Raw genomic sequence first — 17,912 nt, 5'->3', positions numbered from 1 at the left:
ATTTGTTAGATTTAGTTTATTTACCCAGCGTGTTTCCTAAATATGACAACTTTTCTAAAATTAATTTTTTTTGACATGTACCTTACGCAGCGGCGAGCAGATGGACAAAGGAGAGATGATAGTGGTCGGGAACGACCTCGATCTGAAGGAAAAGGCAAAGGTGGAGATGAACGTGAAAGAAAAAAGAGAGGAGAGAGAGGAGGTGAAGAGGACGGTGGTGCACCTCCAAAACCATCTGGAAAAGTTCAACTTTTTGCGTTTTTAGAAGACAAGCTGCCTGTGTCATCAGGTAAACTTTAACATAAGCTGCTTATAATGTGATATTCTGGGCTGCTAGATAATTATTCTAAGGGTGCATATACGTGTTTATGATTCCATTTTTTGTGAAAAATGGAATCTGCATGGAGTCCAAACAGTGAGCACGTTAGATCAGCATTTGTAGCACCTCAAAAAGACAGTCAGAACAGTCATCAAAATATTCAGTGTAAAAATGAAACGGTGAACCCATCTGCATACCTTAAGCATATTTCCTAGAAAATTACTCCCTTGTAAATTGGATATTTCTTCATTTGAATGGTGTTTAAGATCATTACAACTTATTTCTCTTGACTACATTAAACATTTACAATTTTCTGATTAAGACTTGGACTACACCCATTTTGATCATATTGCGTGAGCTGTTTTATGATGATTATTCTACTCTGTTCAAAATGAGTAACTATTATATGTTTCATGTAAGTTAGTATAATGCCATTGGAAATTGACCTCCTTCATACTGTTTGCATTTTGCAATCTTACTAAGCATATTTCAAAATCCATTGCACACTGTGCACTGATTGGATCTTGGATAATCCATTTTATGTGTTGTTGCTGGATTGGCTGACTTCACTTTTTAAGTTGTCTGACCTTTGCTTTTAAGTTGTTTGCCCAGTCATTATGACATGTATTGTTAAAATAAAAAGAGCATATCTTCAGTGACATTCTGTAGCAAGTGACTTCATTTAGGATTAAGGCTACAATAAAACTGACATGTGGTCATACCTTGGAAGACAGCACACTATTTGAACTTCCGATTGTGTGCATACCATTGCCTGCCCACTTCATTTGATTACAGGCTTAATTTTGTAAGAGGTGAGTTAGTATGAACACTTGTACTTATTGTGTCACCTCATGCACTTGCCTGCGAAAGGCAAAGGTCCCGAGAACTGCTGCAGAGTGAAAAATCTCATTCTGGAAACATCCCCCAGGCTGTGGCTAAGCCATGTCTCCGTAATATCCTTTCTTTCAGGAGTGCTAGTTCTGCAAGGTTTGCAGGAGAGCTTCTGTAAAGTTTGGAGGGTAGGAGACGAGGTACTGGCAGAAGTAGGGCTGTGAGGACGGGGCGTGAGTCATGCTCGGATAGCTCAGTTGGTAGAGCACTTGCCCGCGAAAGGCAAAGGTCCCGAGTTCGAGTCTCGGTCCAGCACACAGTTTTAATCTGCCAGGAAGTTTCATATCAGTGCACACTCCGCTGCAGAGTGAAAATCTCATTCTGGAATAGTTGCCACTATTTAAGTTCCAACCCTCATACATGGAAAATCTGAGAAGTATACCAGCAATGAGCATCAGTTGGCTCATGATAATGACGATGATGATGATGATGATGATGATGATGATTTATTTACAAGCTTGTTACTGTTAGCTCTCTTTCTTTCACATGTACCAGAGGAAAATTAAATTGTTGTTTTGACTGTTATCATCAGTTATTGTTGTTCATTTCATCATCATAAATAAATCAGTTTCTGATTATTATTGTGTTGTTAAACATTTAAGAAAAAGACAGATTTGTGCGTGATTACTGAAAGTGACAAGGCTAAAGTGCAGTTACAGTGTACTTCGCTCACCCATTGCGTGCTGCAGTAGTCTGTTTGTTTCATTGTTTTTTCCATTGCTCTTAGCCAATTGGGTGATAATACACGATAACCGATGAGAATCACAGATTCTAATGATTGTTTCAGTGCAAGATATAATTTTGTTTTGTTTTTGCGCAAGAAGCAGTTTGATTACTTATGTTTTTCTAATTGGAGACTAGGAGTTTGATGATTATAGATCTCGCACTTATGGCCTATAAGGTTTCTTACTGATTTTTTGTAACAATTTTTTGGATGTTTGTTTCTTAGAATGTTGTGGGATTTCTTGGTATATTGTTTCATATTTCACTGTAGTTGCTTTAATTGGTAGGGCAAGACAGCGAGATGGTGCATGGATCACAGATTCATTGCTAAACAGAAGTTGTGCACGAAATTCTCTGAGCCTGTGAAGACTGTAGCCCGGAAAGACAGAAGTGATGGTGTGCAGTGGTTGTGCTAACAGGCTTCTCCTGTTTCTCAAATTAGTATTAGTCAAAAAAGTTGGTTTGAGGGAAACAGACTCACTGTGGGAAAAATATTGAAAATAACTTATTTGTGGGTTACAAAATGGAGTACCACTTCATTGCTGGACAGCTGCACATATCAGATCATGCTTGTCGATTGGCACAGTTTATGCCATGAAGTTCGTGTTGTGGACCGTGTGAAGAATGGCAACAGGCTTGGAGGAGTTGGGTTGCTCATTATGACTGATGAGTCTGTGCTTGGCAAGAAGTAGTATGGAATAGGTAATAAACGTGTTTCCAGCAGATGGGTGTTTGGTAGTGTGGGGAGAGTAACCACAGAGTATTTGTTTGATCAAAACATATTCTCCTGAATATGATTGAAAATAGTATGTTACCTGGCACTACAGTAATGTCCTATTGTTTTCAATCCTTAACTATCAACCACGCTATTAGTTTCAAAAGTCAAGGTACAGGAGCTCATACCAATATGGTAGAAGGGTCATGGGTGGCCATAAAACAGTCTTTTCATGAAAGAAACCACTGCAGAAACATGTTCAATTCCTACATATTGGAGTGTATGTGGAGGAGAAAGTGGAGTCAGCAGACTGATTTATTTATGAACTTCATGGAAATTGTTCGTAATATTTACAATCCTGAGTAAACCAATCATGTTAAGTCTCACTTGTGAAAAATATTTTATTGTATGTTATGACAATATCATGCTTTTTGATTATATGGTTAAGTAGGAACCTGAGAGCACAGCTTAAATTACTGCAAGTGAAATGAGTACAGTACAGTACAGTTTGCAGTTTGTCAAAGCCACTTTCTTGTGTGTGTGTGTTGTACAAATATTTCACAGTTTTCTAGTAAGTGGTTAGGCAGGAACCAAAGAGCTTAAATTATTTCAAGTGAAACTAGCAGTAATCATATTTACAATACTATTTCTCAGAATTACTGTGTTGCTTTTTACAAATATGTCACCATTGTCGAATACGTGGTTACAGAGGAACCTAAAACTGCATCTTCAGTTACTGCATGTGAAAGGAGCAGCAATAATATTTACTGTACTGTTTCTTAAAATTACTTCATTTTTTTTTATGATTACATCATCAACTACTGCAAGCGAAACAAGCAGAAGTCATATTTACAGAACTGTTTGTCAAAATTTCTTTCCAGTTTTTAAGGAATATTCACGTCTTTGAAGTACATCGTTAGCAGGAATCTAAGACCATAGTAATATGCACGTAACAGCTCACTTGGAATATTTCTCATTATGATGACACAAAATACTGCTCACAACGCAGTTGATTTTTATGACTGCTCCCAAGTAGTCCTTTTCATTTATCATGATTCACTTCACTATTACCAACATCGTACATTCACTATATTTTTTGCCACAATAATTTTGGTAAATCAGCTACATTTATTAATGTGACATATGACATAACAAACAATGTCATTGGCTACCGACATCTGAACTGTGATTCGTTGTCTTCACTTCCCATCATTCATTAAACAGTTACCAACTTCACAACGCAACATAACAGCTACATACACCGTAGCTGCATTTTTATCTTGACAGAGTTTGATTTGTTTAAGTGAACCACATTGTTGTAACTGAATTCATGTGCATTTTGAAGTAATATCATGCTACAGTCCATGAGGTGAAATGAATGATTGATTTTGACAGTTCTCGTGGCCAGCTGGCTGTGTTATTGGATATGACCTTAGGCAACTCATGCCCAGTAACTGCTACTTGCATTCTCTAGTGGCAAACACAAAAACCATGGCAATATGTGGGTCGTATTTTTTTTGCACGAATTTATTTGCAGTTACTAGTTGTAATATACAGTATGGTCAGAAACAATCTGAAAAGGCTGTAAGGGTGTTGCAGTGATGGTTGTCCTGAGAAATAATTTTTAAGAAAAAATTTGATACATTGCACTGTTTCTGGGTTAATTAGCATTGAAGTTAGCCAATCAGGCCATTGCACATGCAAATTTAAGTGACCCACATATACTCCGCCCGTGGCTCAGGCTCAGTTGTTACTACCATCCAATGTCCAATTTTTGTATCACTCTCTTGTTTGGTTTTAGGAAACCAAATGAAGCAAACATTTGGTGACATTGTATCTGGCAGGCTGTTTGAACTTACGTGCGCAAAAATCTGATTGACTAACTTTGATGCTAATTAACTCAGAAACGGTTCAATGTATCAGATTTTTTGTGAACAATTGTTTCTCAGCACAGCCTACCCTGCAATACACATACAAGCTCTTCAGTTTGTTTCTGACCACCCTTTGTAAATTGTAAGAGTTGAAAAGTGCTTGTAGTGTGCTAAAATATCATAAAATTATTTGTTTTACTTAACAATAGAAATTCAAACTATTTTCACAATATTGTTGAACATTCACAGTTTTTGTTCTCACTGTTAAATGTTTGCATTATTAATTAATTCTACTGAAAGTGACAGAATCATTTATCAGTATATCAACAATTATACTCTGCAGAATGTATTCACAATGTGACAATTAGTCAATGACATGCTGTCCTCTCCAATTGGCGAGTCTATTGTAGTAATGCTAATGGAAAAACAACACTCACATCGCTGTCAGAATCTGATTTTGATTAGTTTTATTCTTCACTGCTTGAGCTGTCACTGCTCCCTTTCACTCCAGGCAAATGCCGGGATGGTTCCTCTGAAAGGGCACGGCTGACTTCCTTCCCCATCCTTCCCTATTCCGATGAGACCGATGACCACGCTGTCTGGTCTCCTTCCCCAAACCAACCAACCAACTGCTCCCTTCTAGAAAAATAACAAAATTTTACATGCAATCTTCTATCATACCTTTGTCTTCAGCTGTCTTTGTCATGATTTTTGCTGTGCTCTTAATAATTTCCTTCCAGGTCTCACTAGTCACTTGATTGAAAACTTCCACAAGGAAAGTCTCAACTTCACATACAGTGAATTTTTTATTGTTATCAGCAATGTAATTTTTTATTTGAGCTCTTACCACTTCAGTAGCACTGAAATGACAATGATTTGGTTGACGCCAAACAATTTCATGGTTGCCAAAATTGCTGTCTGATCATGAACAAGGAACAACTTCTGAAAAACTAATCTGTTCATATCTTCATGATAATTTCCTGGCATTTTTTAATGAAGTCTTAACAGGCAGTTTGGTACAAGGCCTTCAGATGCATATGCTTGTAAAACAATAATTCACCCTCTTTTTCCAACAAACACAACTATTGTCCTCTCGGGCATCCCACCACTCCAGTCTCTACACATTGATAAATAGCTGTCATGAAACCAGGCTCATCTAAACTCGCTATACTTTAGCATGTTATTATCTTGCACGGAGATATGCACTGCCATGCAGCAACATCTGTTCTTTCCATTAATACTCTATACCCATTGAAATCTAAAAACTGCAGCCTACATCTTTGAGCATTGTACACAATGGAAATTCGCTGCCTTTAAAAGATCGCCTATGAGAAGTGACTCAAGGAATTTCAAAAGTGTGGATTGTTTCCTTCTCTTATAAGAGATAGATAGATGATGACAAATAACCTCTTTCCAAAAATTTTCTAAAGCTGTCACTTCCTTCTTCAGGGTGTATATGACCTGGGATATCCGGGAAAAACCTGGGAATTTTTTCATCCGGGAGAAAACCCAGAAAACCCTGGGAATATTGTAGATTTCCGGGATATTATTTTGTTTTAGTTTTCAGTTAATTTTTTTTAATTTTGACTGATAAGAAATAATACTCTAACAAAGGATATTACTGCATTCCACTACTGCAGAATAATACTGCAGCAGTAAAACATGAACGAGAGAAAAAAACTAAAATAGAACCTAAGTTGCGAAGGAAATGCACCATGTACACAACAAAACACAGTACTCATACAAATGTCTGCCAGTAGTAAAATGTGTCAAAGGCTTTAGGAAGACTATGCAATGCTTCATAACAACAAACTGCCTCCGATGAACATGACGTCACAACTGTTTACATTAGATTTGTGTGAGCAGTTGCGAACGGGTCCATGCGCATGCGCAGTTGAGTCGCACATGTACCTTCTCCCGCTTCTGGCCACAAAAGTGTGGCTGTTAGCTGTATAAGCAAGCAGCAAGATGCTACCCGTGAAAATTTTACTGGCACGCTCAAGCTGCCATATTCACTGGGGTATCTGCCCCGGGTGGCAATTTCAGTCAAGCATTAGTCCCTTGCTGAACAATGAAGTTATTTTTGTCAGTTTGCTAAAGAAATATGGCTTTATTAATCTTTTCCACTGAGGCAGTCAATTTATTTGAAACGAAGTGTTTAATTCCACACTATAGGCTAGTTTCAACTGTTCACTGCATTTCAAAAGAGCATGCTTTCATCTTATAGCATGTATGGCATTATGCCATAATAAAGAACCAAAAATGAGATAATACAGTACTGGTACTCCAAGAAAATTTACAACCGAATCTGGACATACGAGTGTGCACTTTAAGCCGAATTATGCATTTTTGTATGGTTCACGAATTTCCTCTGATGTCTTGTTTCTTTCATGACATAATGTAAGATCTTTTAATGTTTTTCACGTGCGGGCTTCCTGCATCATTGTAGCTGCGCAAGCGCGGTGATGCCTGTTATCTGGAGCTCTCTGGCAACTGCTGAAATGAACCTCTTTCTAACAGGTCGCGGGAAAATATTGCGAATGATTGATTGAAAAGCGGTACTTTCAAAGTAAATTTCCTTTTACGCAACATGGACTAAGTGCAAGAATGTGCGATGAATTTCGTAAATCACAGAGCATTTGACTCACATTGAAAAATCAGCTATTTGAGGACGGCCATTTGGAAAAAGTTTGAGCCCAGAAGATCAGACTATTGTGTCTGTCGGTATTAAAAATTTTCCTGGCACATTTGTGTGATGTATCTTAAAGTGTAACATGTGCAAAAAAGATCAACATTATACGTGAAAGTTTAGCTTCTCTTGCAGCTTATTAATCGTCGAGATCGTTATTATATGTGAAAGCTCTGCTTTTCTTGTAGCAACACTATTTGTGTGTATGCACCACTTATCACTTATTAGCTAACTACATCACGTGTCTTAAGCTCTGAATATCCGCTGTATCGACTGGCGAGACTATGTGACATGAGCTATGACTGACTTGCCAAAGCGCATCGCAATCTCGATTTCAGTGCTTTGGAAAGTAACATGCAGTGTTTGGTGGAATTTGAATTTATACTTTCCTACGAAAATATGCAGTGTACATGGACTTTTTTTCTGAGTTTCGTTTTCTAAACGGCTGAGAAATTCTATGCCGGTGTATAAAACCATAGCCATTCAAAGGATTGATAAGCTTTACAGTTTCGAGGAAAAGTATACTGTCACTTAACACGGAAAAAGTATTTTCACCTGGGAGAAAGTGTGTTTTTAACCAGGAAATCTGGGAAAAATCCGGGAATTTTTTTCCCTTGTACACGTATACACCCTGTTCTTCCTTGGCTGATTTTTCCTGGCGCTTGCAGCCTAGTTGTGGCACTCCCACCACAATCAATGTAGTACTGTTCTTTCCCTGTTGTTATAACTGTATTCTTATATGCTTTCAAAGCTGTTGCAGTCGTCTTAACAACCTGCTTTTCATCCTTGGTTTCATTTACCACATTTAACCAATGTAGGCTGTGTATGAATATAGGCTGCACCTAAATTTTTGACACAAGATTATAGTGAAAAGTAAATCTTGAATATAGGCCACACTACTAAATTTACCTCCGATTATGAAGTACTACCATGTTACACTGTGGTTCTACTAATACCTACACGATGCAGACATTAAATTATGTTGGCAACCCTACATAACAATTGGGCAACTTCAGATTATCAGCTACACATTATGCAAAGGAACACGGAAAGCAGGAGCTGGATGTAGATTTCATGTAGATGAAAACAAGTCATATTGAGGGCTAAAGGGAAAATATCCAGATGTGGAAAAAGATGTGGTTGACTTTGTAGTTCAGAACAGGGAATGTAGATATCCCATTACAAATGAAATGATTGAAATTGAAGACTGCCAAATAGCACATAAACATTTCACCAATGGAATTTAAAGTTTTGTATGAGTGGTTTTGACCATTTATGCAGTGAAATAATCTTTTTGTAGAACTAAAATTCCACAAACACTGCCTCAAACTTATGAAAACATTTCAGAATCTTTCCAGCATTACACGATCTAGATTCAAGGCAAAAACTGTTATTTACATTCCCAAATAAGGAGCGCAGACCAAACACTGGTCTATTTTGGTGTGTTGAATAGCGCTGCAATGATTCATGTAGGGGAAAGTAGTTTGAAATATATACATGTTCTCTCTCCCCACCCACTCAAAGAAAAAGGGGCGGGGGGGGGGGGGGGGGGGGGGGGGAGCTGGTACTGTATTTGCAGGCAAGTTATAATCGTTTCTGCTGTTTTCTTCTTAAGTTTTTGATGGAAAGTAAATGCAGTTACATGTAGTGGTATTAATTTCAATCCACAAAATACAGTATATGTCATTTTCAAATTGATGATTTATGATCTGAGGGAGAAAACATTGATTATAGGCCACACCATGATTTTTCAAGACAAAATTTAGGAAAAAGAGTACAGCCTATATTCATGCAAATATGGTAGTCAGCTTGCACCACTCATCACAGTGGACATGGTTTGAAATGAAATAGAAGTGAATAAACACTAAAAACAAAATGAATTACAGATTCAGTTTCTAGTTCAACAAAGCAAACCTACAGTACAAGTTACATGTGAGACAGACACTAGTAATTTCAAATGTGTGTGCTCTAGTTCTGCAGCGCAGCATCGTGGCTCATGCTCTGTGCTTGGTTGGCATCAGGCTGCCAGTTGGCAACAAAACGACGTTATTAAGCTGTCAGTGCCAAAGACTCATCTCCCAGACTATTCTTGTTAGATTTATGATCTGCTCGTCGCTGTAACAATGTCATATTTTATATCTTAACTCTGCATAATTATGTTTTTTATCCAATTTTTTTTACAGAGAAAGAAAGTGAGCATAGAAATGCAAGTAACATCAGCAACAACACTGGAAGCAATACTAGTGGTGGCAATGTTATGACATCCAACAACATAAATCCTGATAAGAAGCAGTTTGGTACAGACATGACAAACAAAGCTAATTCCAATTCTCGCACGAGCAGAACTGATCGCCCTAATTATTCTCAGTCACGCAATAATGGCAGCAGAGGAGGAAATGTTAGTGGAGGTGGTAACAGTGGAGGTTCGAGAAGTAATCGAGGATCAAGAGGAGCTAACAACACAGCTAATAATATGACTTGGAGTAATGGAAGTGATGCACGAAGTGGTGGGAATTTCTCTTCTAATGCATCAGCAAGGGACAGTGATCGTGGCCGTCACTCATCGTCTGCTGGCAACAGTGGTTCCACATTACAGCAACAGAAGCCTCCACGTTTTCAGAATCAGCAAAGGTTCCAGCAACAGCAACAACACCAACAACCACCACAGTCACAACAACTTAACGACAATTTTTATGGACAGCCGTGGGCTAACTCCTACCCAGAAACACAGTACAACACCAACACTTGGTCATCAAAAAATTCTGTTCCAAACAGTTCAAATAGCAAAATTAGGGATGATTATGTAAACCATGAAACATTTTCTTCACTTGGGTATGAAATGAATAAGAACAGGTCGCGCTCAAATAATGCTGGAGCTGGAGGATTTGGAATGAACTTTGAACCTGATACAGACAGCAGAATTTTGGGAAACAGGCTCGAAAGAATGAGTAATACTAGGAATTACCCACCACAACAGGATATTCTGAATAGCAAATTTGGCACTCTTCCACAGAGTGGAATAGGCCATGATACATACAGCAGTTACACATCTCCACCTCCACCTCCTAGGATTCAGCAAACTCAGCAGTTGTATGGTGGTGCAGAATTTACAGCTTACAAGGACCCAGTACAGCCTGCAGTCTCGAATAATGTCCACAACTCAACTGGCAGCAATTATAGCAATCCAGGACAGGGCATGTATAGTTCTCCTTCCAACCATTACATCGCGGACAACAAAGTGTGGCGATGGCAGAAGGGAGACAAGTGCATGGCAAAATACTGGGAGGACAATGTGGTGAGTCAAATTGACATGTGAACCTAAAAAATTACTTGTAACATCTCAATAGAACCTTCTTATATGACAAACCATATGAATTTTCAAGTTCGTAGCATTGAAAACCTCATGTTTCAAAATTGCTCTGATCCAATGTAGTTTTACACAGCGGGTACGAAGAGTGTGTGTGTGTGTGTGTGTGTGTGTGTGTGGGCGCGCACGCGCTTATTGGGAGAGAGAGAGTCAATCATGTATAAATGATAAAATGATGAAATTAATTCTTGCACCAGCAAAACTGGTCATTCTAGTTATTATTGGTCATGGAATAGTGGTAGCAAAGGAGTAAATGTTAGTGAAGGTGGCAAGAGTGGAGGTGCTTAAACATGCTATATTTCTGGACCTCACATAGACCTAATGCTGTTCTACTGTGCTATAATTTCATATGCAGCAGAACACTGCTGTAAGATAAATTTAATCCTGCAGAAGCAACAAATCAAAAACATCTTTGTATCTCGTGAAAAATGTTTCTTACATATTTCTGTTGATGGGTTGAAAGGAAATTAATTTTTCACTAAATATTTAGATAGATTTTCTTGGTTGTGCTTACTGCGGGGAATGATTAGGAAGCTTTTATTCTTCTGTTAAATGATAGTTTTTTCTGTTTAGTGTTTACGGATATTATTGGATGTACCTTATACAATAAATATTCTTAAAATCTCAGGTGCAAGTTACTTCATTTAGGTAGTTATTGGAAATGATCTGGAAACACTGGGAGGCCTCAGATTGATTATCTAATGGTAAGAAATAATTTATAAACAAGATTTGAAACAGTAAGACATTTCCAGGGGCAGGTGTGGACTCTGACTATAATTTGTTGGTTGTGAACTGCAGATTATTTCTGAAGAAATTTAATATGGTAGGAAATCAAGGTGGCGGGATGTGGATAAAATTGCATGAGCCAGCACTTATTGAGAATTTCAGATGGAACATTAGGCAACATTTGACTGAAGTGGTGGGAAAGGAATACAATAGGGATGAATAGGTACTTTTGAGAGATGAAATAATGAAAGCAGCAGATGATCACATAGGTAAAATGACTAAAGTCTAGCAGAAATTATTGATTAACACCGGAGATCAATAATTCCAGTTCCACAGAAGGCAGATACTGACAGAATATTACATGAATATTACCAAGCTATCAGGTTAATAAGTCATGATTGCAAAATACTAATTCCCTCTCTCTGTAAGCAATCTACATTAATTAAACAATGCGTGTTTGCCTCTTTTGAGTGTATTTACTTTTTGTTTTAGTGTAGGAACCGTACTATTGCAGATACAAGTTTTTTAGTTTTCACTGTAGATTATAAACTAAATAAATGTGTTACCCACAGTCAGTGTTGATACAAACATAATCGGTCTTTTAGTGTTATTGTTTGCATTTCTACAGCATTAGTGTGCATTTGTAAACTTCATCATTTGTTGTTGTTGTTGTTGTGGTCTTTAGTCCTGAGACTGGTTTGATGCAGCTCTCCATGCTACTCTATCCTGTGCAAGCTTCTTCATCTCCCAGCACCTACTGCAGCCTACATCCTTCTGAATCTGCTTAGTGTATTCATCTCTTGATCGCCCTCTACGATTTTTACCCTCCACGCTGCCCTCCAGTACTGAATTGGTGATCCCTTGATGCCTCAGAACATGTCCTACCAACCGATCCCTTCTTCTGGACAAATTGTGCCACAAACTCCTCTTCCCCCCAATTCTATTCAGTACCTCCTCATTAGTTATGTGATCTACCCATCTAATCTTCAGCATTCGTCTGTAGCACCACAGTTTGAAAGCTTCTATTCTCTTCCTGTCTAAACTATTTATCGTCCATGTTTCACTTCAATACATGGCTACACTCCATACAAATACTTTCAGAAACGACTTCCTGTCACTTAAATCTATACTCGATGTTAACAAATTTCTCTTCTTTCGAAATGCTTTCCTTGCCATTGCCAGTCTACATTTGATATCCTCTCTACTTCGACCATCATCAGTTATTTTGCTCCCCAAATAGCAAAACTCCTTTACTACTTTAAGTGTCTCATTTCCTAATCTAATTCCCTCAGCATCACCTGACTTAATTGGACTACATTCCATTATCCTACATTCCATTATCATTACCCAGATGAAATCATCAAGTTGGAATAAGACACTTTTGATTTAATACAACCCAACTATATTTAAAAATGTTACAAATGGAGACCTAGGAAAGCTTCAACAGTCAAATACACTGAATAATACAGCTCTTTTCCACAGTTAATTGAGATTCATTTTTGAATGGTAAAATGTATTCATTGAGCAAGCAGTAAAAGAAACCATGGAAAATTTTGGAAAGGGTTTCAAGCTCAGGGAGAAGAAATCAAAACTTTGGGATTTGCTTATGAAGTTGTAATTCTATCAGGATGGCTAAGGACGTAGAAAGCAATTGAATAAAATTGATAGTGTCTTGAAAAGAGGTTGCAAGACGAATGCTTATCAACAAAAGTAAAACAGTAGTAATCTAATGTTGTCGAATGAAAACGGACTGCTGAGAGAATTAGATTACGAAAATGTGGTAGGTAAATATTGTTCTTTGGACAGGAAAATAACTGACAATGGCTAAAGAAGAGAGGATATAAAGTACAGACTGGCCAAAGCAAGAAAAGCATTTCTGAACGAGAGAAACTGTTCCCAGCAAATGTAAATTGAAGTGTTGGAAGTCTTTTCTGAAGGTATTTGTCTGGAGTGTAGGCTTGTATGGAAGTGAAATATTGCCGATAAGGAGTTCATACAAGAAGAGAACACAGGCTTTGCTGAAGTTTAGATGAATAGGTCGAATATGTAACGAGGAGATACTGAATCAGATTGAGGATCGAAAGAAATGTAGAGTACATGTGGGGTATGGTTTAAATACGATTTTTAGTTTTTGTTCTAATAATTTGTCCACGTATGCAGCAAAAGCCTGTAAACTACAGAAATGAGTAACATGAAAATAGTCATAAATGAGTTATCTGTAGTCTGCGTTCCTCTTCCTAGCATTTCCAGCCCTCCCTACTCCTCTCACCATATTGATTTTGAATACATGCAGCACACAAAAATTCATGAAACCAAAATGGATGAGGCAATAATTGTGTGAAGTCCACACGAAATTTCGTCACACAAGGCTCGTGCTAATGTTCAAGTGGATGCCCCATGATGTTGGAACAGACTATTCAGACCCTAACTTCGGACTGACTGACACTGACTCTGAATGCCCTGCTGGGGTTGTTTATATGCCCTCAGTGCCATCACAGGGCGTATAAGACCCGGGACAACTGGAAGATCTGGGAAAAACCTGGGAATTTTTTCATCCAGGAGAAAACTGGGAAAAACCCGGGAAATTTTTAGAATTCTGAGAGAATTGTTTGTTTTGTTTAAGTTTTCAGTTAAATTTTTGTAATTTAGACTGGTAAAAATCAATACTCTAACAAAGGGTATTACTGTATCCCGCTACTGCAGAATAATATTGCAACAGTAAAACATGGATGAGAGGAAAATAAATGAAAATGAAACTTAAGTTGCAAAGGAAATGCACCATATACAACAACAAAACACAATGTTCATACAAGCGTCTGCCAACAGCAAAATGTGTCAATGGCTTTAGGAAGACTGTGCAATGCTTCATAACAACAAATTGTCTCCGATGAGCGTGATGTCACAACTGTTTACATTAGATTTGTTTCAGCAGTTGCGAGGGGGTTCATGCGCATACGCAAAGTGTTGTGCATGTATAGTACCTTCTCCCTTTTCTGGCTACTGAAGTGTGGCTGTTAGATGTACAAGAAGTAGCTGCAAGCAGCAATCCAGAAAAATTTTACTGGCGCGCGCAAGTTGCCAGATTCAATGGGGGCAATCTGGGGTATCTGCCCCAGAGAGCAAGAATTCATATTCTTGAGGAAAAAGCCTTGTTTCATGAAGCGCTTAGTATCCAGCACAAGTTGGTCTATCAATTATTCATATGATTTTGAAATGCATTTCTGTTGGTTTTCGAACATTTGTGAACTTATTATAAGTTTATTTCTGAATGGACCATTTATGGATTTTTGGATGTATGCATAGTGTATGTCATGTCTCCGCCAGTGGAATCCCTGTCGCATCTAGAAATAAACTTTCCTGTAGACGGAAGGGGATGGGGGTATACGAGCTGAGCAGAATAAAGCCGAGCGGGTGAATGTCAATCGCTGCTTGTTTATGTGATTGACTGGGTTTGTGAATGATCAGCGTTGTTATAATTACCAGCGAAATCCATAGATTCAGACTAACAGAGTGGAAATAAACTACTATCAGGAATAACAGGTAATAAATATTACATATTAACTTCTCAGTATATCCAAGAAAATGAAATTTTGATAGAAAATTTTTGGCCAGACCGCTACACTAGTAATGGCCAGTTGTACAGATCCCAGTAGCACCCACCTAAGTTCTAATATGGGAGTAGCATGGAAAACGTGTTGTACGAACACATAATAATGCCTAACCAAAGAATAAACGCAGGATAACTAAGCAATTGATTGTGGCAGGGTTAGTGAAATTAACTGGAGAATAAGTTTAGACAGTGGCAGGAATAGTTACAGAATTAGTGATGACAAGAGTGTTTGTTAGAACTAGGAAAGGGAAGAAACAGGGACATCACACAAATTATGGAAGAATATGATGATTCCAAATTTATAAAAAAATTTCACACGAATACTTTTTGACCTCGTGCTTGAGAAACTGGAGCGTATGAATGAAATGTGAAACTATTTTGGAACACAAAGCTTTTTGCTTGTAGTAGGCCTAATAGGCATTTGATATTGGTACTTCGTGGCCCAGTCTCACAAATCATACAAACCTGTGGCCATTTGTGCTGCCTGTCCTCGTATACATTTCATATCCTCCGTTAAGTCTTATTTGGTACTGGTCCCAAACAATACAGCAATATTTTAGGATGGATCACAAGTGTTCTGTGAGCTGATGTAGACTGACTGCCTTTCCCTAGCTTTCCACCAATTATCTAAAGTCTGACACCTTCTTTACCTACGACTGAGCCATATGTCACACCCATGTATTTACACGAGTTTTCTGATTCTGACTTATTCATATTGTTGTCATAGGATACTATGTTTTATTATTATTATTGTTGTTATTGTTTTGTGACGTGGAAAATTTTATGTTTCTGAATAAGTGTAGCAAATTTTCACAACTTCAGTATCTTATCAAGATGTGACTGAATATTTATGCACCTTTTCTCAGGCAGTTCTTCACTATAGATACCTGCCTTATCTGTGAAAAGTCTGAAGTTTCTATTAATATTGTCTGCAAGGTCATCAGTATAAAACATGAGCAGCAAGACACAGCGTACTACTCTGGGATACACCTTCAGTCAGTTCTACATCTGTCGTAACCCTCCATCCTTGATGACACGCTGCATCCTCCCTACCAAGAAATCCTCAATCCAGGATAAATTTCACTTGATCTCCATGCTGTGCTAGTTGATATAGAGGAGGTTATTCTGATCAAAGATACCATTACATTTGAGCATAGAATATGCCCTAAGATTCTACTAGTGCAAGTGCATGTCAAGCATTGGTGAATGTCCTCTGCACTCCTCATAGACAGATGTGACTTGTTGTTACTTCTCAACTGCTGGGCACAGCTTTTTGTTTGAGGAATATGTGGCATAATAATGGTTAAAAGGTGGCTAGCTCAGTTACAAATCCTATGTAAAATTTGATAGGGATTCTACCAGGCTGTATAGCTTTGTTCAGTTTTAGTGATTTTAGCTGTTTTCTCAGTACCACTGACACAAATGTCTATTTAACCCAACTTTGCAATGGAGCAAAGATTAAATTTGGGCAAAATTTCTGGATTTTCCTTTCGAAAGCAACATTTGAAAATGTAGTTCAGCATTTCTGCTTTTGCTTTGCTACTATCAATTTCAGTTCCTATCTTTTCCACGAGTGTCTGGACATCGACTTTAGTGCCACAAACAACCCTTATGTGCGAGCAGAATTTCATTGTGTTTTTTTAGAGATCTTTTGATTGGATTATGCTGTGGTAGTTACTGAAAGCTTCGTGCATTGCCATCTTGACGGCCAAACCCTTTCAATTCAGTATCTCTCTATCTGTATCCCTATACTTCATTTTACATACATAATGCAGAAGTTGCTGTTCCTTTAGAAGAATTTTTACAATGACACTACTATCATCTAGGATTCCTCCCATCACAATCTCTTCTTCTATGTACGTATCTATGGAGTGCATTGTCAACTATTCTTTTACACTTAAGGCGTAGCTGTAAATGCTTCTGTCAAGAACCAAACGTTTCAAGTTTCGTATTGGGATGTGACACTACTGCCTCTTTATCTGTTTTGCAGAACAGGTGGATCTCTCTACTTGTCCCCTTCTGTGGTATAGCGATGTAGATAGTTTGACTTAGGGCAGTTTGGGTTCGTCCTGATGTGCACATGGATAGCCGAAGTACTGAGGCAAACGCTCGCCCTAGGGGGGGGAACGCCGGGCTTGAGTCACAAATTTTCAACTGTCCCTAATAGGTAGTATATCTTTACCTAGCAAAGCTGATGCCAAGATATTTGCATTCAGCAGGTTCACATGAATTAAACTGTCTGTTACCTGCTTGTAAGTAGTGTGTACAAAGTTTATATTAGCTGTCCTTAACTAAATAAGTTCACTGAATGTACATAGGCAAGAAAGTCTTTGTCTGGGAAAGGACCACTGTTTTTGATGGCTGTGCAATAGAACCAACACAATAACAAGCCAGTGAATACCACAGTCCTGGCACCAGTGTTCCTTGAGGCCAAAGTTGCAGTGTTGCTGTGTGGTGGATGGCTGGCAGCTCAAGGTCAGCTCCATAAGACAGTGGCCTTCAGATTGGTGCAGTATCTAGATTGTGTCAGCAGAAGAACACGTCTATTTGCGAACATGTGATAGATCGGAGGGGATTAGATCTTGCTGGCTGCATCTCCTAGGAGCATGGGGCTGCCACATGTTGGTGAGATGAGTGCTTCTGGTCGCAGTGGTGGCATCCAGAGTTGCCCCTCTGATGACACGTCATTTTTGCTATTATCTTATGGAACTATTAGTATTTTGGATCTTCCTTCTGTGGCCCTTTGAGCCCATGTTTTAGCTATCCATGACGCCATCCTATCATGCTGGTAAGCTGTGCACTCCAACATGGAATGCAGTGTAAATCGCGCACATGTGGAAAAATACATGTTGTAGTGATTGCACTAGCCTTCAATACCAGAATCACTGAATGTAAATGGTATTACAGGGTGGGACAGGTGGAGAGACTGGCCATAGTGGAGCATGTCCTGTGTGAGACCAGCCATGTAGTAAAATTTTTCAGGCAGGGAGGTTCTTTCTTT

The 17,912-nt window shown here is 38.4% G+C and overlaps 1 protein-coding gene and 1 non-coding gene across 2 annotated transcripts in view; both read left to right on the top strand.

Annotated features, from left to right (window-relative positions):
- LOC124607018 (tudor domain-containing protein 3) overlaps positions 1-17,912 on the top strand; it is a 135,489-nt gene that overhangs the window by 67,081 nt on the left and 50,496 nt on the right. Inside the window, exons 9-10 of the mRNA XM_047139177.1 lie at positions 91-289; positions 9,392-10,503. Coding sequence (XP_046995133.1) covers positions 91-289; positions 9,392-10,503 — 1,311 coding nt within the window. The remainder of the gene's footprint in view (positions 1-90; positions 290-9,391; positions 10,504-17,912) is intronic.
- Trnas-cga lies at positions 1,392-1,466 on the top strand. Its single transcript has one exon. It is a non-coding gene; the product is annotated as a tRNA-Ser (tRNA).

The sequence above is a fragment of the Schistocerca americana genome, chromosome 3, assembly GCF_021461395.2.
Source record: "Schistocerca americana isolate TAMUIC-IGC-003095 chromosome 3, iqSchAmer2.1, whole genome shotgun sequence".
NCBI lineage: Eukaryota > Metazoa > Arthropoda > Insecta > Orthoptera > Acrididae > Schistocerca > Schistocerca americana.
Note: the sequence above shows the minus strand (reverse complement) of the source record. Positions and strands in the feature narration are given on the sequence as shown.